The sequence below is a fragment of the Sander vitreus genome, chromosome 16 (assembly GCF_031162955.1).
Source record: "Sander vitreus isolate 19-12246 chromosome 16, sanVit1, whole genome shotgun sequence".
In the NCBI taxonomy this organism is placed as follows: Eukaryota; Metazoa; Chordata; class Actinopteri; order Perciformes; family Percidae; genus Sander; species Sander vitreus.
The window spans coordinates 16,021,424-16,044,492 of record NC_135870.1 but is presented as its reverse complement, the minus strand read 5'-3'; the positions used below and the strand labels follow the sequence as shown (position 1 = coordinate 16,044,492).

The window sequence follows — 23,069 nt, the reverse complement described above, 5'->3', positions numbered from 1 at the left end:
CTCCAGACAGATAATTGGATTAGGCGGTCTGGTGATGTTTCAAAAACAGGCACACCTCCAAAATTCAGATGCTGCGTTCAGGCACCATTTAGAAGATCCCAACACATACAAAGTTTTAAATGAAACTGTAATCTAGAATTATGTTATCCTTACTGCTTCCTTGTGTTACTCCTTTATTGGTTATGTGAACAAGAACATGGTGACATTTTAAAGCTACTACAAAAAACCCTCAGTCAGATCCAATCTCATCCCCACCCTGAGCCCACAACACAAACACAATAGCACCAATTATCTGTCAGTGCCCTACGCCCTCCGTCCATTCACCTGTTTATTCTAAAGGACATGGAGCCCTGCACTTTTAAAAACAGCATTGAAATGCATCTCTTCCAGAGCACTGGCACCTCATGCAATCCACATGATAAATAAAGAATGTAATGTAAAATAGAAACTTATACTCAGTATAAATAATCAAGTAGCAGGCCTCATTGTTTATTGTTGGTGACCAGCTGTCACTGAACTTATCTGAACTGTTACTTATCAAATAAGTAAGTTTATCAACACCAAATGATCAAACATGAAAATGACTGACTATTAATAGAAACTATGACAAATGTAGGCCTATATATTAATCATACACTATGACTAATACGACTTTAAGGCCAAAAGGGCTGTGTTCGGTGTTTGATGTGGTTTGCCATATGGCAAACCAAGACTAGATGGCCATGTGCCATCTAGTGGACTAATCTTATTGCAGCAATCACTATAAAATGTATTTATTACACCATATACACCAGCTTGCTCTCTCCGCCCCCTCTGATTCTGGTCTCCTGGTCATTCCTCATTCCAACAGAAAATCGGTTGGTTATAGAGCATTCTCCTACTGTGCCCCTCATCTGTGGAATGGCCTCCCACTACATGTTAAAGAAGCTCACTCAGCTGACATTTTTAAATCTAGATTGAAAACCCACATCTACTTATTATACTATAGCCAACCATAACACACCATCCTTTCTGCGTCCTTCACAAACAAACCTTTTCACTTCTTCTCTTATGTTGCTGGTTTTGTATTATTATCACTGCTTTAATGCTGTTCAATTGTTTCGCTGCTGTCTGTTATCTCTGTGTTCCTTTAATTGTAAAGTGCACTGAGACCATGTCTAATGGTGATCTTACACGTAATTAATTGATTGACTGATTAAATTATTTAGTAAAGGCAGCTATTGCAAACATTCACAATGTACTGTACAATTGTATATACATGTAAGGTAGTGTGTTTAAACAGGATGTTCATTATTTCTGTTTGAAATGACGATGACACAGTCTGTTTGGACAGTAAAAACCCTTCTCCCTCAGAGACTTGTAAATAATGGGACAGTATGAGAGGAAAGCCACTTTCTTGATAGACAGAATATACTGAATAACACTAGATTAGATTGAATCAGCATTTCTTATGAATAACAAGTAGAATTTTGTCTGTCACTTTAGCTTTGTTAGGCTGCTATGAAGAAGACCATTATAAGACCACAAACCCTAACGCTGGCATTTTCCAGACATGGGGTATTTGAGTTTACCTCAAGCCTCACCAGACCATAAATCCACTTAAATTATTATCTCAAGCTTGTGGAACTATTTACGTGACAAGTCTGGGTCTGCAGTAAAGGTGAGATCATAAAATGTAAATTGTTGTTGTAAAAATAATTTGTTTGATTTGTTTCTCTATCCAAAGTGATGCCTATGTAATGTTAGTTTCCTTTACTGTTTGTCTAGCGCGAAATTCAAGAATATGACGACATGTATGCTCTAATCATGACAGAAGTATAACATATTGTTTGGGTTTAGCTGTTTTGTATTGTGTATAGATTACCTCATTTCCATTCAAAAATACATTTGAGCATTTTCTTACCTGTGAGTATAAAGACAGTCTTCCTTTTTTAGAAAGCTGAGGCTCCTGATATGGTCCTTGACCCCTGGAGAATGCTTGGTGGCCTAGGTGAGGTAGTATAATAGGACTAAGGTCTCTGAACATCTGACCACCAGTAAGCTTATTACTGCTCCATGCGTCTTGTGTTGTTTGGCAGCATTCTCTTGAGCTCAGGAGGGATCACAGCCACTTACATGGCGAAAGTGCAAACAGGTTTTCAAGCCTTAACTGCTGACAAATGTGTTTGTATGCTTCAAAGAGCTTTATGCTTTTTTTTAACTACTAGGGGATGTATATACAGTCACATATACATGTTTTAAAAATGAAATATAACTTCTTTACGACACAAAAATGACAACATTGTTTAGATATTGTTTAGAAAAATATCTTTAATTTTTATCTTTCAAATTCACTTAATACACCGCAGCAGCAGCAGTAACATTTTCCTTGGACAAAAAAATGGATGGACATAGAGTGATGGAGGAGAAAATGGATTAAAAAAACAGAAGGAAATCTTGGAACCCTGATGGGACATATGCAGGTTTTTCACTGTCTTCGCTTATTTATTTCTCACGTTTTTCCTCCTCTCATTCTTTTTTTGTTGCTTCTGTCCATTCACATTATTACTCCCACATATATGTCACATACACTCTTTTCATTCTCCCTCTTCTTGCTTTCAAGCTTCTAAGACTGCAACTAGCTGGCTTCACACTCATTCCTGCTCCCTTTCTCTTTAGCAGGCTCCAGACTGCAGGACAGGCTGAAACTCTCCGGCCATGCAGATGTCTTCCTGTTTCTGCCGGATGATGCGCTGGATGGCGGGGGGCAGGCCACGGGGGTTCCTGGAGAAGACAATGGCGTAGCCGTCATCGCAGCTGCCATCTTCCTTCAGGGTGCGACAGGCGTAGGTGAGGGCGTAGTTCTCGTAGTCGGTGTCGATGACCCAGTAGTTGTCACCTGGTTGGAAAGGAAGAGAGAGGTTAGTGAGTGTAAAGAGATATGAGGAGGTATAAGAGGGATGTGAGGGGGATATGTGTGCACAGCTGACCTCCACTGGACAGGTAGCTGGCAAGTCCCTGGTAGTTCATGAACATCTTGCCGGGGTTGGCCTGGTCGGGGACAGAGTACTGGGCAGCCATGTCAGCACACACAACCCAGAAGCTGCAACGTGATGATACAAACACACGTTAGTATCAAAGAGCAACAAGTGAACAGTCTTTAGCCAATATCATTGTCCCTGTCTTGCAATTACAGGAACCTTTAACTGTGTAAACCTTAATTCATTGCAATGTACAGTATATACGTACAGTATATTTTACAATTTCTCCAAATAACGTTTAGATTGCTTTCAGTCCATGTCATTAACGGCTAAATCAGCTGTTAGTTTGTTTGTAAAAATGCATTCAAGCCCAAATTCCTGTGTAAAAATCCACCTGTTCAAGCTTAATTCCTTCCTAATCCTTCATAATACACATACAACCCGGTTTGTAGCTAATGCTGTTCAGAATGTGCTTCTGCTTCTACACCTGTTCCTAACTGATGACCCTGGAAACATCATATTTGAGATCCTAGATCCTTATCCTAGGAAGTCAAGAAGGTCTTTGTGACCAAGTGTACCCTTTACCTTGGTTTTGCGTTTGGATAATTTAATCTTATCTGTATTTAATGAGTGGATAAGGCAGGGTAAAAAGTCATCCCTGTGAGTACAAACAGTCACTTGATTTACCCAAACAGAGTGACACGCCCCTTGGAGGAGGCGGTCATGGAGCCGTCATCATCAATGGTGTACTCAGCGGAGATGTTGTCCTGCAGAAACAGGCCCTCTGGGTCTTTTTTCTGCAGTGCATACCACTTTCCTGCATACTGCGATTAAAAGGAAGGAAAAAGACAAGTCAAAAATGATGTTCAATTACTTTTTTCAACATGCATGCTTTTTGTGCGTTACAATTCACTCACCCTCTTGGGGTCAAAGTCCCCTTTGACTGTGAAGCTGTCAACGACACAGGAGGCAGACAGACAGCGCTCTACACAGGACAGCAAGACCAGCAGCAAGGCCACCTTAGAGGATCCCATTCTATAATGAGCATGCATATCAGTGTAAACAGATGCTGGGATTATTTCTACATGGTTGCTGAAGTATCATTATTTGACACAAAACTAGGTCTCAGGAAAAAATTGTCCACCATCCCTGATGTCTTGTATACTAACATAAAAAATGCCTCAACAATATATTGCGTCATTTGACATGATAAAGAAAATAGTAGCACTTTACTCAAGCCAGTGATTATCAAATCTCTAATTTCAACAGTTACAGTTAACAGAACAGAAAGTTTAAGTGCACAAAACACTTTCAGAAAACACAATCTCAGATACTGTAGCTTTCGCTGATTTCTACTGATACAATTTGAAGAAAATACACAAGCTAGTACCTAAATACAGGGTAAATGTCAGTGTTTTACCTGTTTTGAGTCAAAGAAGCAACAGTAATTGAAAGTCTTCTTCTGTTTAGGTTATCCAGCAGATTGGGTCTTGTGGTGTGTGAGGCGGTCTTTATATACACACTCCACAGACAAGCTGGCTGATTTTCATTGCTTGGAACTAAATAAGGTGCTTAAATCTGGAGGTAATCCTGTTGGGTTGAAATACTTACCGTAATCTGGCTTCCATGTTAAAACCTGCCCAAGATATACTATAACAACAACCAGACCTTTATGTGACTGATTGGAAGCAAACAAAAAGGCACGTGGATATCTGAGCAGATGCAGGTGCATGCACACAAACTGAATTTGAATGCATGCATGGCACAGTATACGGCATAAATGAAGTATTTGACTTTACACAAAATGAAATCTTTACTTACCTAAAGAAAAAGGCCTACACGGTAGTAACAGATACTTCTGAGCTTTGTTATCTGATGTCTTGATTATTAAGGAAATACTCATATGACTTATACATGCCAAAAAAATCATTTTATAAACGCATTTATCTGCGTCACAATTATTATACAAGGAAGACGTTTTGTGCCAATTAAAAAGGTTAGATGCCATAACACCAATGTGACAAGAAATGGATTTTCATTGTTTGATTTGGCAGGTTATAGTACTGTCATGTTTGCAGACAAAACGAATATATAAATCAATATCTGTTAAGAAAAATCTGTTTGAAGGTTCGAAGTTTATGGCAAAGTGCCACACTGGTGTAAAAGGCACAAATCCACTTTTAAAACTAAACTTGAAAAACTTCCAAGCCTGCGTAGGATCCACAAAGCTAAACTATTTAATAACACTTGGGCCTAAAAGGACCAAATATTCCCATTAAATGTCCTATTAAGGAGCTTTAAATTTAGACCAAAAAAAATGTCCATTCACTTTTAAGTTGTTGTTTTTCCTTGGTGCCGATGATGAATCAATAAATGTATCAGTACATATGGCTAGATAATATAAAGGCTTTAAACCCTCCCCACCAATCACAGTTTCTTGGCACTCACCACAGAAAACAAATATTTGAGATTAGATAATGTCTCCACAGACTAATAAAAGCTATGCTCTGTCAAGTTGACATAGACATAGAAGATCCTGTTTATCTGCACACTCTGACACAGTTTGGATTTGTGAATTGCTGTTTGTTGTTGTCGTTGGTATGTTCTCTTTCTACTTTTTATTTACACGTTAATGTTCTTTTTATACAGCACCTGCTTTTTGTGCAGCACTTTGGACCGTCTAAGCTGTGCTCTAGAAATACACTTTACTTACTTACTTACTTACTTACTCAAGGTGCCACAATAAATAGATACATAAATACAACCCTAGAAGTGCTTCAAAAAAAACTACATTAGTGGTTATAACCTTGACAATGTTTCATGATGGAGAGTCTCCATCATTACACATTGTCAAGGATGTCAAAATAAAAAATACTGATATTAATATTCATAGTAAAAAATATGAATATGGATATAATTATTAATAATGGCAATGCATATATATTTACATTCTTACATGTACACAGACACATATAAAGACATATACTACTGTTAAAGTTATACTGTATGGGGTTTAAGTGTTTGGTAAATTCAGCACAGTTTAAGAATAAGAACATTATCTCACACCACCACCAGAGAGTAAATAAAATTAGAGTAGTTCTTTTGTTATCTCGTGGGTGAGTAATCAGTGGTCAATCCTCTGAGAAGTAGCCTGTAAGTGTGTCAAAACTTTCCAAATAATGGGATGATCCGCTTATAATAACATCAACACTGATAATACAGTTAGATAAGAGCTTGACTATGTTTGGGAAGGCTTTTATAACACACCAAAGATCAGAACCTCTATTAAATGTAGGAAAAGGAATCAATATAAATATACATTTTCATGCATGAATGCACTTATGCACTTTCTCTCTCTCTCTCTCTCTCTCTCTCTCTCTCTCTCTCTCTCTCTCTCTCAATTTCAATTTGCTTTATTAGCAAATTAATCTTTCTCTCTGCTGAGATAAACTCATTTCCTGGATTAACTCTTCTTCATGTGTAGCTTTGTTCTTTTATTGTGCATTTTTCTTTGCTTAATTAAAGTTCTTTAATACGTTGCTTTTTATACACAAAAGACTCACCACACTGATAATGTCTCCTCAGTGAGGACACAGTAAGACAAGCCAATCAAGATAGACAACCTATTTTCGCCACAGTGCTGCACTTGAATCCAACTCGATGGCCTGAAATGGATCATCGACCAAAATAGACTTACCATACACCATATTATATTTTACATTCCTAAATTCAAAAATGTGAAGGTTAATATGGGAGCATATACAAGTCTGTGGCCCTATACTGTACCTCAATTCTTGAGGTTGTTTATTGTAAAGAAATTGATGATGAGTTCTATTGTTCCTGCAAAACCATTGATCTAAATTAACTCTTGATCTGAGGACACGTGTTGCATCATCCACAGAGCATGCTCCAAGCCTCAGGTCATGATTATCAGCTAGATTTGATTGGCTGACCTGGGGCAAGGCTAACACACCCTCTGCTGACCATCCTAATGATCTATTTAGGAACTGTCAGCTATAATATATAAAGCTTTATTGCAGACACAGGTCCATATAACACATCATACATTATACATAGTATAAAAAGGAGATACAAAAATACATAAAAATTGCATATTAGCCTATAGGATATACAGGCTATTGCACCAATGCCATATTAACCTAGAAGTGTATCTATAACAGCTTTTCAGAGGGCTGACTAGAGCTTCAATTATGTGGTTCTCTGACTTGTCCAGGCGACACATAAAACTAAACATCAGTTGTCAAGAGTGCCTCACAAGTAGGCACTCTAGTGGACACAAACAAATGACTGGCACTATGCCACCTAGGGACACGGAGCAGCAGCCTCATTGCATCATCGTATGCTACCTTGAGCCTCTGCATACTCTTTTTGAGCAGTATATAGCGGTGTGATGTAGGTTCTAAACAGAGAGCACTTCACAGAGTCAGAGCACATAGACAACCTCCTTATAAGCATGTTAGCTTGAGAGTAAATTTGTCGGTAGAGGTCTTTGTCATCCGTCCAGTCATCAGATATGACATGACCTAAATATTTAATTTCCTCACACACAGCAAGAGGACTATCTGACAAATAAAAGGTCGGAAAAGTTGATTTCCTGTCCTCGTCGCTTCTAACTATCATTATGTGGCTTTTCTTTGCATTATACTTTATGTCATAATCAAGGCCACACTGAGAGCACACCTTCAGCATCTGCTGCAGCCCAGCACTATATGGACTAAAGACATACAATTCACATACAAAATTATAAACTACCAGAAGAGTATGAATGTCAGTCAACCACACTTTATGTGTTAATATATTTATTGATTATCATGTATTATCTCTTCATGACCCGGGGTGTGCTACAATATGGGGTCTGCTGCCATCTTGTGGTAAATGTCAGCATTGCAACTAGTAGGCTAAGTATTATTATTTTGAGTAGTAGTGACGTACAACCAGTCGAGTCCATATGCGTACAACACTAAATCCACGACAATCCAGAATTCAAGTCCATCATTGAATAACACTGACAAAACATGCCCATACGTATAATAATCATGAAACAGTTTTTGGTCACTGTACTGTAACTGCTCTTTTTGCATCAAATGCATACTTAACCAACTGACCAACATAAATCACTATACCTTCCCTCACTCACTCTATGTCACACACACACACACACACACACACACACACACACACACACACACACACACACACACACACACACACACACACACACACACACACACACACACTCTCTCTCTCTCTACCTGCCGTAATCTATTGGAAGCAGATTGTTTAAGATGTTCGGAAGCTTATTATAGGCTAGGTCCTCCCTGCTCTGAATGAAATGATTCACTTTCTTACAGAAGCACAAAACATCTCCTATTTCCAACGTTGTGTCTTTGTGTGTTTTTTGCTGACAGTAGATCAGTGTCTAGCTTCTTGCTGGCTTTACTCCCTCAGTCTTCTCAGGACATTAGCCATATTTCTCTTAAACATGATAATGACAGTAATTACTGTGACAATTTAGAAGGGGACTGCAGGTAGACGGCATACAAAATTGCATGTGGAAAGAGACAGATAGTTGGGGTGCTGAGATAATCAGCTAGTGTCCTAACTAAATAGGGCTTATGCCAGAGGAGGCCTTGTTTAATAAGGACTTAAAGAGTTTGTACAGGTACACCTGCATGTGTGAGAGAGACAGACAGAAACAGTATACTGGAGATGATACATAACAAACTAAAAAATAATATGGAAGACAAAGGATAAAATAATAATAATAATTTAAAAATACTTATGAACGTACATATTTGTTTCTTATACCTTTCTATCATTCAATATGAATTTATGTGTATTTATTTATTTATTATTTATATGTATATAATGTATCGGAAATACAGGTGTTCCTACATTTTGATTTCTCTGTCTTTAAGAGTACACAAAACCTGCCTAAGATGTCTTGGCAAGTGTTATTCTTGACTGCTTGTAGGGTTTAAGTTAATATAACCGCACCAAGATTATCTAGATATGTCATATTATAATAATGTAATTGCTGATTGCTAATTAGTTTCATTTTTAGCTTTGCTTGTCTTTGTGCATATTTATTTAAGACTAAGAAAGCTATATACATTTTAATTTAAGCATACATATAAATTATTCAATGTTATTTCCATTTGACATGTGTGTAAAAGACTTGCTAATTGGATGTAACCCTTAAATTGAAAATGAAAGAGTGCATTGAAAAGAAAGAGGGTTATGTTGTTGCACAACAGCATCGTGTTGAAATGTAATATTGGTGTTTTACATGCAGTAGCCTGTCTTGTCTGCAGATTTACAAGGTACTGAAGCACACTGGGGGCTGGATAATTTGGCCCACATATCTGTTACTAGATGATCAGCTGACAAGTTTAGCATAGTCAGATCCCTGCTAACCTTCAGCACTATCTGCTGATGACAGATGGATTGTTTGGATTCAGCCCTCTGCCTTCTCCTCAGGGCTCTCCCTCACTCAGTCCGCTCATCCCACTTACAGGGGGATTATTTTTTACCTGCATTTGAATGTGTCCACTTCTGTTTTCCCCCTTTGTGTGTATTACCTGGGTAAGATTTGCTTGTTTTTCTCTCCTTTTTTTCCTTAAGGGGATTAACTGGATAATCTGGGAGCTGGGTGCTTTGTTTTGCTTATTCTTTTTTCTTTTATTTCTATTTAGAGAAGTTGGAAGTAGCTTGTTCAGGGAAGCGTTGGACCGAGTGGGAGCGCCATCACTGAGCTGAAGAGGGAGAAGACAGGAACATTTGGTTGAAGAGGAGGAAGAAGGAACCATGGGTGTGCAAAAGGAAGACGTGGAAAAGTTCCTCAAGGGGAACCCTGCATTTGCTAAAGAGTACTTTGCCAAGAAGATGAGCGCTGCCTCCATATCAAAGGCATCAGGACTCCCAGAGAAACAGATTGACTTCAGCCAGTTCCAGGAGCTCAGTCAGGTAAATATATATCTCTATTTCACTACATGTTTATTACAGTAAAAACAAAAGAGAACCGGTTGAGACTATTGACCACACCTTGCCATGAGTTACCCCACATAAATCTATCTATATACAATGTAACTTCTGGCTAACTTCTGTACTTATTATGAAGGTCCTAATCTTCTCTAAAATGGGACTATTTTCTGCTCTGTTTCAAGGTTGAAGAAAGCCAAATCATGTACGACCTGATCAAAGACATGCAGGAGAACATCAACGTGGAAAAGGTGGTCTTCAAGATCCTGAAGAGAATCAGTGCGCTCATCCACGCAGATCGGTGCAGCTTGTTTATGTACCGGCAGCGAAACGGCATTGGAGAGCTTGCCACAAGGCTCTTCAATGTCAACACAGAGGCAGAGTTGGAGGACTGTGTGGTGCCACCCGACTCTGAGATCGTTTATCCGCTGGACATGGGAATAGTCGGCCACGTGGCCCTGACCAAGAAGACTGTTAATGTGAAAGATGTCACAGAGGTTAGTGGGGAAAAATGCGCCGATAAACCGTAATCCTAAAATTAGAATGATGAAGCTCTACCTGGATGGGGTGCAGATGTTGAGCATATCTGCACTGCCGTCTTTCACAGTACCATTCATGATACTACCACCAGATGGCGCCACAGCCTTCAATCTTTAACTCCCACACAACGTGGTTTTAACTAATAATTAAATGTTTCTCTTAACAATTACATCTTAATCTCATAGTAAGCAAGTATGTTTTATGAACGCCATTGTACTTCGTTAGAGGGGCGTAATTAATTCATTATTAAATGTGACATGCAGACAAGTAAAAATAAGGATGTAAGAGTAAATCTACATCTTAGTGAAAACAAGCTGTAGCAAGACTATGCCATACAGTACCTTCCATACTGTGGTATATTTCCCTTAATATATATCTGGTTCTATAGGACAATTTTGGGCAATTAAAAAAATTGGGTCTGTGACGATCAAAACTAAGGATGGCTAGCATGTTGCTAAGGTAATATGACGTCCCTTAAAATCCTTAAAATAGCATGTTGCAGATGGACAAGTGTTCATAGTGCATATTTGAAAAAGGCAATGAGGCTATGGCATCCATGACAACTGAATTGTGCATCTCCCCATTATAGAAAATTAGCTAGTAGTTTGAATACAATATATGCAATCTGGAAGTAATATTTTATGCTCTAATGCAGCTTTAATTTATTAGGTGGTTATTAATAATGCACTGGAGTTAAGGCACTGTATTGGGCAGCCTATATGTAAAACAAAGTGTATGTAGCATTAGCACCCACTCCTCTGTTTTATTAAGTAAACAACTAAACAATATTTTGGTGTATTATTATATTTCTATTTAAAAATTGAATTACAGTATAAACCCCTAGAGATGAAACATCTCATTTTCAAGGGGGTCGTCAATGTTTTTACTGCTGCCTGTTATTGTACAAATGTAAAGTGTCGACAACAGACATGTCCTTACTGAATCTATATGTTTTCATGAATTGCATTATACTTAAAACCTGGCTGATGGCTGCAGACATGTAAAGGAAGAGTTAGTGACCCGTATCTCTATACTTGACCAAGTGAGAGTATAAATCCCTTTGTCAGACATAATCCATTTATTTCCAGATCCCATCAGCCTCTGCTCTAGCTGTGGATTAGACGTCTCTGGCATTTAGTCAGCAGTCAGCAGGAATCCAAAACAGATCAAAACTACTTTACTTTACACTGTCTCCATACAAACCAAACTACATACATAATATGTGTTGTGTTCAAATAAATACTGTAGTTTCATAATGAAATCACCTCAAGCAGTGGGAAACAGCAGGTTAATCTTATGGTTGTGGGACATTTTGCTTTTGTAAATCATGTAAAAAACATCTTGCAGTTCAGTATAATGATTGTATGTACTTTTCCAAAGGGATTATTGTCAAGTGATTTGTCATCTGGGTTACTGTTACAATGATGGTCTTGGTTTTAGTCCAAATTGTAATACTTTAGAGGCCTAGAACTACAGTACCTACCTACCACCTGGTATTCAAAAGCAGAGACATTCTACTTCATAAAGTATTAATTTAAAGGCAATTAATGTCATTATATCATGAAGGTTAGGGACACCATTGACCTCTAATAAATCTACTCATGAATCTACACTCTACAATATACTAAATGAAAAGTATGACACTCTACAATATACTAAATGAAAAGTATGACACTCTACAATATACTAAATGAAAAGTATGACAGTATATCAAGTTAGAGAACTTAACTGTATACGAGCAATAACTGTAATTTTGGACCACATTTCTTCTTCAAATATTTTTTTTTAATGTATGCACTATGTAGTAATAGTAATGAAAGCAGGTAATGAAATTCCTGCAAGAATACTTTATATATACTCAAAATGTGTATTTTCTGTGTCTTAGAGCCAGCACTTCAGCTCATTTGTCGACGATCTCACAGGATACAATACCCGGAACATTTTGGCTATGCCCATCCTCAATGGCAAAGACATGGTGGCTGTGATCATGGCTCTAAACAAGACCACAGGACCACATTTCACTGCTGAAGATGAAGATGTGAGTCCCAACCCAACACTCATACACAAAACGCACACACACACACACACACACACACACACACACACACACACACACACACACACACACACAGCTAAGCACATATATAGTCAGCGGCCTTGCCAAATCACAGTTTCTTCAACAAAAACTATTGTACCAAATCTGTTTCTGCCAGATTTTGATTGTGGCTCTTCTTTAACCTTTTAGACTATCTCAAACTTAGTTGATAACTCTCAAAGACAACTGCCATCAGTGTATCATTACAGTTGGGAGGGAATTCCCTCTGGGCTGACTGGTAGATCATTAAGGTCTTTACGAATGGGACCAGTGTGTGTTCATTATACGTCATTAATCCCAATTAGGAGCAAACTAAGCTTCAAAATGGAAATAAGATCAAGGTGGTCAAGTCAGTTATAGATCTACAGCAGGTTAATGCCTGTATTAACAGCATGTAACTATATGACAGGGTATGATATCATTAGCAAAAGTAAATAAATAAAAGTTCAGTAGCATATATTATCTGAATGATGATGCAGAAATCAAGATATTTATATACACTTGAGTAGGAAATGTTCATAAAGATTGTATAAAGATGAATTTTTACATTGTTGTTGTATTTGCCAGGGTTATCTGCCTGAATATCCTCATCACCTTTTAAATTAACCCATTAAATATATTCAAACATCTCTGGCATAATGGCCTTTTAATAAACTTGAAAAATGCATGTTTGTCTGTTTGTAGTCTTGTGATGTAAGTCTAATATAAACACATAATGGAAGAAACAATGAAAAGAAAAAGCAGGTTGGAGAAAAAATGACGACAACGTTCCGTGATTTGTCAAAGAACAACTGTAAATCACAGTTCACACATTTCATTTGCCTCAGTTTTGTCATAAGGCTGAATTATGATTCTGAAGTCCACACTGTGATGGAAATGCTTTACTTACATTTACTTACTTGCTCATTATTTTCTGCAACGAGCAAAAAGCTTGAGTGATCCAGATTGTTGGGACACTTTAAGGGCTTATTGTGTTTTTAAAAAGCACCCAACTTTATGTACTGTAAAGCCTATCTTTTTGCAGTGAATAAGATTACGCTGTATCCTACATCCTCACACATCCCCGTTTATCGGTGTTTTTTGCCCCCAACGGCTCCTTCCAGGCAGCGCTGCCTGGAAGGCACTAGGATTAGGCACTGGTTATGGTTAGGGTTAGGGTTAGGTGCCTTGAAGTCAACGGTCGCAGCACTGCCTTGAAGTCAATTAGTCAATGGTTATGGTTGTGGTTATGGTTAGGGTTATGGTTAAGGTTAGGGTTAGGTGCCTTGGAGGCAGCGGTCGCAGCGCTGCCTGGAAGGAGCCGTTGGGGGCAAAAAACACCTTCGAGCCACATCCCCACATGTTGTATTCTGTATTCTGTCAAATCTTGTATGTTACCTAATCAGAAATTTTGTCCAGACACTGTATCATATCATTTTCTTATATGGCTGTCTTTTCACTTGTTTGTCCGTTTAGCTTTTTTTAAAGTATCTGAAAATTGCCACTTTGAATTTGAAGATCTACCACCTGAGTTACCTCCACAACTGTGAGACCCGTAAAGGACAGGTAAAGGACCTGCACATATTCTGACAGAAGTCACTCTCAAGAGTTTGGCTTTACACTCTATTCAAATACAGAATGACTGCATGTACACTGCATGAACTGACTGCTGCACGTGTGTGTTTCCTAGCTGCTGCTGTGGTCTGCCAACAAGGTGTTTGAAGAGCTGACAGACATTGAGCGACAGTTTCACAAAGCCTTGTACACAGTCCGAGCCTACCTCAACTGTGACCGCTACTCTGTCGGTTTACTAGACATGACAAAGGAGAAGGTACCGTGTCTTTCTGTGTCTTTGCCCGTAATATCCCATTGTGTTGTAGCCATGTGTTTGTTACCATGAGGTGCTGATTTGTTTCTCTGAATTGTTGTGTCCATCTTCCTCCAGGAGTTCTTTGATATTTGGCCAGTGTTGATGGGCGATCAGGCACCTTACTCTGGTCCTGTCACTCCTGATGGCAGGGTACATTCTTTTATTTAATGAATCTAACATTATTATCAACACTCTGCTTGGTCTTTTTTTCCTGTTTTAACAGTTTTAAACCAAATCTCTGTGTTTTATTTTTCCTCCAGGAGATAATTTTCTACAAAGTGATTGACTATATACTACACGGAAAAGAAGACATCAAAGTAATACCGTAAGTACATTTATTTTTCATTTGACAGTTTGCTTTAGTCTAAAAATTTATTCAAAATGGGGTCATGGATTAATATGACAACCAAATACCAAAACATCCCCCATAGTTAAAATAGTTAAATAAGTAAGTAAGTAATTTGGGGGAACAGGGCTTGAAGTAAAATGGGTATATTTATGCACCATGTTACTCAATTTAAAAACATTAATAACACATCAGAGAGCAGAGCACAGTTTGGACACAATCTGTGCTCATGTCTGCTAACTTGTCGTCCTGCCCTTCTATCACACAGCAATCCGACTCCAGATCATTGGGCCTTGAGTAGTGGCCTTCCTACTTATGTTGCTGAGAGTGGTTTTGTGAGTTATTTTCCCATTACATTACTACAAGCTGTTGAATGCGTTAGAAACCAAATAAATGTATTTGCACATCTTCCACCTTGATCAATCTGATTTCATCTCTGCTTCTCAGATTTGCAACATAATGAATGCAGCTGCTGACGAGACGTTCCAGTTCCAGGTAAGCGACAGCTAAACTCAGCTGAAAGGTAAAATTCAATTCAATTTTATTTATAGTATCAAATCATAACAAGAGTTATCTCAAGACACTTTACAGATAGAGTAGGTCTAGACCACACTCTATAATTTACAAAGACCCAACAATTCAGTAATTCCCCCAAGAGCCAGCATTTAGTGCAACAGTGGCGAGGAAAAACTCCCTTTTAGGCAGAAACCTCAAGTGATGAGGAAAACTTCCTTTTAGGGAGAAACCTCGGACAGACCCAGGCTCTTGGTAGGCGGTGTCTGACGGTGCCGGTTGGGGGTGTGAGGAACAGTGGCAATTATAGTCACAATAAAGATAATGGAACTATGACTAGAAATAGTAGTTGTTGTAGTTCATGGCGTAGCATGGCACTGCAGGGCATGGCAGGGCGTAGCAGGGCTTAGCAGGGCATAGCAGGGCACTGCAGGGCATAGCAGGGCACTGCAGGGTGTAGCAGGGTGTAGCAGGGCATAGCAGGGCACGGAGCAGGACTACGGCGACAGCTGCAACCATGATTTAGGTGCCACCCTAATCAAAGGAAAACTGCGGGGCGAAAAAAACATAAGGACTCCGGGGAATAAGCTCCCCAGAGCTAAGTTAGTCCAGGTATATTCAGAGATGAATCAAATGATTTTGCTTGTTGTTCCAATGTTTTAGACAGAGCCACTCGACAGCAGTGGATGGACCATAAAAAATGTTCTCTCTCTGCCAATCGTCAACAAAAAAGAAGAGATAGTTGGTGTGGCCACTTTTTACAACCGAAAAGATGGAAAGCCTTTTGATGATCAGGATGAGCAGCTCATGGAGGTATTTGACCACTGAACTACATCACATAATTAAATGCTTGTTTTGAAATTTAGAAACTTTGATTTAGTTCATCTTGGTATGATGTGGTTAAGAAAAGTCTACCAAGCTTTTTTAATTTGGACTTTGTCTGTGAATCCTCCTCATTACTACATTACTACTACATATTGTACTGATACTGATCCCTGTTTCTCAGGCTTTGACCCAGTTCCTGGGCTGGTCAGCTTTGAACACTGACACTTACGACAAGATGAACAAGCTGGAGAATCGTAAAGACATCGCTCAGGACATGGTGCTCTACCATGTCAAATGTCGGGAGGATGAGATTCAGAATATCCTGGTCAGTACTTATCATTTTGTTTTCATTGTTAATTCATTTTAAATATTGGATATTCAGAGAAGGTTTAGATTTATCAAAAATTCCAGTGTGCACTAGCACATTCAAGCTTTTCTACGATTTGTCATCACAGCACTTGTTCGAAAGAAGTTATTTCAAATTCAAACTAGCGACAACAGAAATGGATCAGCATTCATGTTACACTTTGTTTTCAGTATGACTACCTCGGTACTTGCTTGTGCTCACTATTTAGTCAATCCATACTTACAACTTGAGTGTTTTTCTCATCTCTCCCAGAACACCAGAGATGTCTATGGCCTTGAACCCAGAGAGTGTGAAGAGGAGGAGCTCCTAGCTATCCTGGTAACACTGAAAATCATCTATAATTTATTTTCCCCTACAGTAGGTAACACCAACTCTTTAAAAGAGGAGGAAGACTTGAGTAATTCCAATATTTGGGAGTGTTACACTTTAGTTACGAGAACATAATTTCTCAGTTTTTCTTACATTCAAGCAGAACTGCCACTGGCATGAATGGGCTGTGTACTCTTTTTTATCTTACACTGCTTTTGTTTCTTCTTAGAAAAAAGACCTACCTCAACTTATTAAGAAGTTTGAGATCTACGAGTTCCACTTTTCGGATTTTAACTGCACAGAGATGGAACTGGTGAAGTGCGGCATCCAGATGTACTATGAGGTTGGGGTGGTCAAGAAGTTCCAGATCCCTCAAGAGGTGATCTACACACTCATACAACATTATTATACATTCTTTTTTTATAAAGCACTTTGTGATTAGTCTTTGTGATTAAGCAATTCTCTCCTCTCAGGTGCTGGTTCGTTTCATGTACTCGGTCCATAAAGGCTACAGAAAGATCACCTACCACAACTGGCGTCATGGCTTTAACGTGGGACAGACCATGTTCACACTCTTAACGGTACTATTCATTTTTACTCTACTTACAATAGAAACTATTTAGATTTTTGTAAGCACCATTATGTTTGTTCTGCAAAATGTTCTTTGTTTGACCACTTTGTGTGTGTCTCAGACGGGAATGCTGAAGCGGTACTACACAGACTTGGAGGTAATGGCCATGATAACTGCAGGCTTCCTGCATGATATTGATCACAGAGGGACCAACAACTTGTACCAAGTCAAGTAAGTGCTGTTGGGAACTATAGAAAAAATAACCCCACCTACACTTTGCAAAACTATATCCATAGCATGGTATACAGAAAACCAGCTGCCTACAGAGAGGCACAATCATAACACTGCTGTGTCTTAGTGCCATACTACTGCTAAATAATCATTGTATGCTGTAAGAAAACTATTATATTTACAATGAAGATGCAGTTATGTGTATATACATACATAAATAGTATAATAAATTAGTCTATACTAATGATGCATTCATGTCCTCACGTGTAGCTCGGAAAAAATCACTTTCTATATGAATGTTAGTTATTAGTTAGTAATTTTTCAATGTCTTTTCAAAGCTTTTTAATGCATCTTAAGCCATTCTATTTCAAGCAAGTTTCAAGTCTTTCAAAGTTCAATATATTGTGATGGGATATAATAATAAATGATGGCATGACTATGTTTTGACAATTTGTAGGAATTGGGCCAATACATGCCGTCACTTTGGTATAATCCTTTAAACAACCCATAAAGTCTGCCATATGCCAATACTGAAGCCTTATACTTGAAACTGATAGTGACAGTTGTTGGTATCGTCTTTAATTCTGTTATGTCATATCTAAGGAATTTGTATTCATGCCGACAGATCTGGCAACCCGCTGGCCAAGCTACATGGCTCATCCATCTTGGAACGACACCATCTAGAGTTTGGAAAGTTCCTCTTAGCTGACGAGGTGAGAAAGAAGAAATGAACTAGAGAATAACTTCACCTTACTTATACTGTGGAGGATGTGACGAGGAAGATATTTCAGCAGTCACTAACTGCCCATCTCTCTCATCTCATCTGCAGTCACTGAATATCTACCAGAACCTTAACAGGCGACAGGTAGAACATGTGATTCATCTCATGGACATCGCCATCATCGCCACTGACCTGGCTCTTTATTTCAAGTCAGCACAATCTCTCACTCTACTTGTTTTGCTTGTTCTCTGAAACTTTACACTGTAAAAATACATACTGATAAATAGTTAATTAGCTCCTCTCCTCGTACCCTGATAGGAAAAGAACCATGTTCCAGAAGATTGTGGACCTTTCACACACATATGAGGATGAAAAGAAGTGGGTGGACTTCATGTCTCTAGAAACAACCAGAAAAGAAATCGTCATGTGAGTACAACAAGCATGTACGTAGTTCTTTGTTGTTGTTCTTTCTCTGTAAATCTTTTCTATTTCAGGGCCATGATGATGACCGCATGCGACTTGTCAGCTATCACCAAGCCTTGGGAGGTGCAGAGCAGGGTGAGAAGCACACAATTCTAATAAATATACATTATAATAAGTGTTTGTGATTTGCTTTTTCAACAGATGAGTGTGTATCTGTGTGTATCTTTCAGGTTGCCTTGTCTGTAGCAGCAGAGTTTTGGGAGCAGGGTGACCTGGAGAGGACAGTTCTGGAGCAACAACCTATTGTGAGTTTACAAAAGTTATAGTGAATATCTGTTTATTTTTATCCATGTGGAAATGTGGATATGTACAGCACATATAAGCACATACTGTAATAGTATGAGTAAATGAAAAGGAAAACAGTGTAGGCTATCTATGGTGTGGTAGGACAATTATTTTCTTGATTAATCATTTAGTGTATGAAATTTCAGTAAATAGTGAACGCTATCCATCACAATGTCTACTTCTATGGGACAAACAGTCCAAAACTCAAAAATATTTCTTATAAAATTATATAAAACAGATGCTCACACTGGAAAAGCTGGAACCTGATCATTTTGGCTATTTTTGCTGTAAAAAATACTAAAATGAGGAAATAAATTATTAAAGTAAATGCTGATTCATTCCCTATCATATGAAATATATGTTTTGTAGTATATTTGCTTGTTGTGTTGCTGTTACCTAGTAACTTTGGACTATCCAGTGGCGACATATGCAGCAGCAAGGGGTGTGCCACTGATACATATGTTGTGGGTCAGTAAATACAGAACCCAATATATTATAAAATCTTTAACCAACCTACAGCTTCACAGATATCATGTGTTGATTGAGCCCTGATTGAAGTGACTCCATCATTTCCGACATTGTGCTCATTAGGCTTCCTAACACAGCAATGTTAAAAACATGAACTCGCCAGAAGAAAATGTAATCTTGTCAGAAACCAGAAGAAAATGGTTGATGTTAGGCAGGTGTTTAGTAACAAGAAACTACTCCCTGTTGCTGTTAGTATTGATTTCCGGGATGTCGACATGATATTTTTGAGTGCCTCAAACCCTTTCTGCCTGCCCACCAGCCCATGATGGACAGGAACCATGCACCAGAACTTCCAAAGCTACAGTGTGGTTTCATTGACTTCGTCTGCACATTTGTCTACAAGGTAATGTTTAATGTTGCATTTTGACAGATGAATTACACAGTACATGGTCCTTTTCAGTTTACCTAAAGCAAATCATTTATATAGATTTGTATATAATTGGAGGTTTTCTGCAGGTCTGACAAAATAAAAGCAATCTCCTGACTTTTTTTTCATCAACAAGTGTGAACAAACCACTAACCAAATCTTTTATCCTATTCTTTGACTCACTTTCCTCTCAGGAGTTTTCTCGCTTCCACCCACAAATCCAGCCCATGCTGGACGGCATCCTAAATAACAGGAAGGAGTGGAATGCTAAAAAAGAAGAGTATGAGGCTACACTCAAAGCCCTAGAGGAGGAGAAGGCTGCTAAAGAGGCAGCCAAAGTCAGTAAAGGTGCAGTGATTCTTTTGACTTATCGCACAACTCTGAAATGTATTCGAACTGCTGCAATGGTGTTTGCTCAATCTTACAGTTATTTCACGTGTTATTGCATGGTATGTTGTACCAGCTGATGGCCTTTTTTAAGTGTGATTCTATGTGGAGTACCAGGAACACTGAACCTAAAAAGTTATTGGGTTAGCCAAAACACAAAAACAAGCCTAATTGCTATACAGAATATTAAAGATCCACAAATATATTGACTCTTTTCTTTGATGTCTTTGTCTTACCAGCTACTTCAAACAACACCGGTGAAGGCTCCAAGACCTGCTCTGTATGCTAAAAGGTCAAAAAACTGTGGAAGTGCAGACAACTTAAGAATTACCTGAGCACCAAAGCCAGCCAGCCCATCTCACCACCAAGGAAGAAAATGAAATAAAGTCAGGAAGACATAAGTGTGAGTAAATGCACAGCTCCGTAGTATTTCTTCAAAATAACTGGTTCCGATCAGAAATGAAAAACCTAAACAAGGAAGAGGAAGAGCAATGTTTCATCCAGGTGAGCCAAAATATGAATTCAGAACAAGGCAGGACACTCCCACATCTTGACAAAAAATTTCTCTGAGGAACAACAGAAACAGACGTGCATGCATGCGTGCATGCTTGTTGGACAAACATACATTTATTTTGACCGTTTCTTTAATGTAGTTTTGAAACAAAGCAAAATGAGAGGATACAACTTGTACATACATCTGTGTAGTGAAGTGATACTCATGTACAGGATGTAATAATTCTTTGCTGCAAAGCCCAGGTCACCGGAGATTGGATATCATGTTTGGAGCTCTGTTTTCAAACATACTGCATATTGTACATTAATGTAATATTAATGTAGGGCTTCAGAATGTAAATCTAGAAAATCAGTAGATAGAACTATACAGTAATTGAACTACTGTACATATATTTCAAATTGATCATTTCATGTTCACTCCTTCCAGTCACTTACCATTTACAAATGAGAGTTTGTTTACCTTGATTACAGAGCCAAAGGTAGATGGCAAGCTCGAGACTGCTACAGTAAAAAATGCATATTTGTGAAAAAGTATAAATATTTAAGGCGATGGCTTAGAAATTTAGCTTTACAGTCCGCAGACAAGCCTGTAGTTGCTTACTCATGATGCCTTCATACTGTACATATGTACATCTGAGTAGCTGAGAATGTTATGTTTTATGAATATACACTTAAAGATGTCTTATTAAATAAGAACATTTTTAAAACTCTGGAAATTAGTTGGTTCCAGATCAGATTAACTTTACTTTTCAGTTCTGAGGCCTGTGTCTTGTCCGAATGCAACGATAGTATTTATAATAGCTGACAATAATGTGTTTTGATGTGAGAGGAAACGGAACACACACATGGAGAACATGCAAACTCCACACAAAAAAAATCAGGTCAATGACCTGGTGATTCAGGACTATTGTGAGGCAACCGTGTAAACCACTAGTCTATCAGGCATCTGCAATAACAAATTCTGCAGACAGAGCTGTTTGAGACAAAAGAACAGCTTCTTGTAATGACTTGTACATACTTCCTTCCTCCCTGTAAATATAAAAAATATATTTTTCTAGTTGAAACATAGATGCTTATTTTCTGTAGTGTGATTTGTAAGCACTGGCAAATGAGTCATCAATTAATTTCTTATCCCCTTAAATGATTGAAATTTGTTTTTTAATCATGCTTGCCTCCATTTATTCATTTAAGTATTCCACATATGGAAAGAAAGTGAATGTATCAGAGATAACCATGTAATATTAGGCAATAATTGCCCTAACTAAATAAATTAAATAAATAGACTTCAATTTACTTCATGGTCAGTATTTTAAAGCTTGCCTCATTTGTTCCATGTGTACAATGATGATCCAAATAAAGCAAATGTATTTTTATGAGGTAACTGAGTGAATTAATTGCCTGCCTTACTGAAACTTGCTTACAAACTAAAATGACTTTATAATAATTACTGTTTAACTCACTATTCGCTGACTAAGCACACTCACAGGAAACTAGTTTGAATTATTAAAAACTAATTTCATTTTGTTTGAGTTACATGTAGCAACATGGAATGTTTTAAAAACCTAATTTTCAGCCACTTGGCCATCACAATTATAATGCAATAGCATGTACTATATAATGCTATGAGGTAATGTAGAGTACATAATGAAGGTTACAATATTACACAACACACAAGAGTATTGAGGAAACATGTCTGTCCACACTGCACTTTCTACTACTGGTCCCTGACCTCAATCCTGGATTTGCTGCTTAACTAGTCCAGGATTACAACCATGCATGCTCTTCCCCCAGGCTAATCTCCTACTGGAACACACACACACACACACACACACACACACACACACACACACACAGTGAATTGTTTTAAAGAAGGCCTTCTTGATTAAATTAGATTAACTACTTTGATTTGCTATTTTAGTATGAAGATAAACCCCCACAAAAAAAACACAAATAACTGATTATTACATGAAAAATATGTTTTGTTTTTATTGAGTTTGGAACATAACTTAACAGGTCCAGAGACCGTTCATTGGAGGATGGTGTCAGAATTGGCTGCAGAAAGGAGAGAGAAATGGGGAAAACATGTTAATAGAACATTTTGTGGATATAATGTTGAAATGTGGGATGCCTCATTTGAATAAACAACAATAAAAGTAATGTTTGTGTGACAGACAGTT

General features: G+C 38.1%; 2 protein-coding genes across 2 annotated transcripts; one reads left to right on the top strand and one right to left on the bottom strand.

Annotated features, from left to right (window-relative positions):
- Positions 1 to 2,348: 2,348 nt before the first annotated feature.
- rbp4l (retinol binding protein 4, like) lies at positions 2,349 to 4,499 on the bottom strand. Its single transcript, XM_078271539.1, has 5 exons — positions 4,381 to 4,499; positions 3,878 to 3,995; positions 3,648 to 3,784; positions 2,970 to 3,082; positions 2,349 to 2,878 (listed from the first exon to the last, which is right to left on the bottom strand). Exons 2-5 carry the CDS (start codon positions 3,992 to 3,994, stop codon positions 2,655 to 2,657), a joined length of 591 nt encoding a protein of 196 aa, XP_078127665.1. The 5' UTR covers position 3,995; positions 4,381 to 4,499; the 3' UTR covers positions 2,349 to 2,654.
- Positions 4,500 to 9,788: 5,289 nt separating this feature from the next.
- On the top strand, positions 9,789 to 20,668 carry LOC144531696 (rod cGMP-specific 3',5'-cyclic phosphodiesterase subunit beta-like). Its single transcript, XM_078271954.1, has 23 exons — positions 9,789 to 9,947; positions 10,148 to 10,459; positions 12,388 to 12,540; positions 14,053 to 14,142; positions 14,267 to 14,407; positions 14,522 to 14,596; positions 14,707 to 14,771; positions 15,061 to 15,127; positions 15,240 to 15,287; positions 15,969 to 16,118; positions 16,312 to 16,455; positions 16,750 to 16,815; positions 17,036 to 17,185; positions 17,280 to 17,387; positions 17,499 to 17,608; positions 18,234 to 18,321; positions 18,438 to 18,538; positions 18,648 to 18,755; positions 18,824 to 18,887; positions 18,983 to 19,057; positions 19,885 to 19,968; positions 20,187 to 20,340; positions 20,619 to 20,668. Exons 1-23 carry the CDS (start codon positions 9,789 to 9,791, stop codon positions 20,666 to 20,668), a joined length of 2,562 nt encoding a protein of 853 aa, XP_078128080.1.
- The last annotated feature ends 2,401 nt before the right edge of the window (positions 20,669 to 23,069 follow it).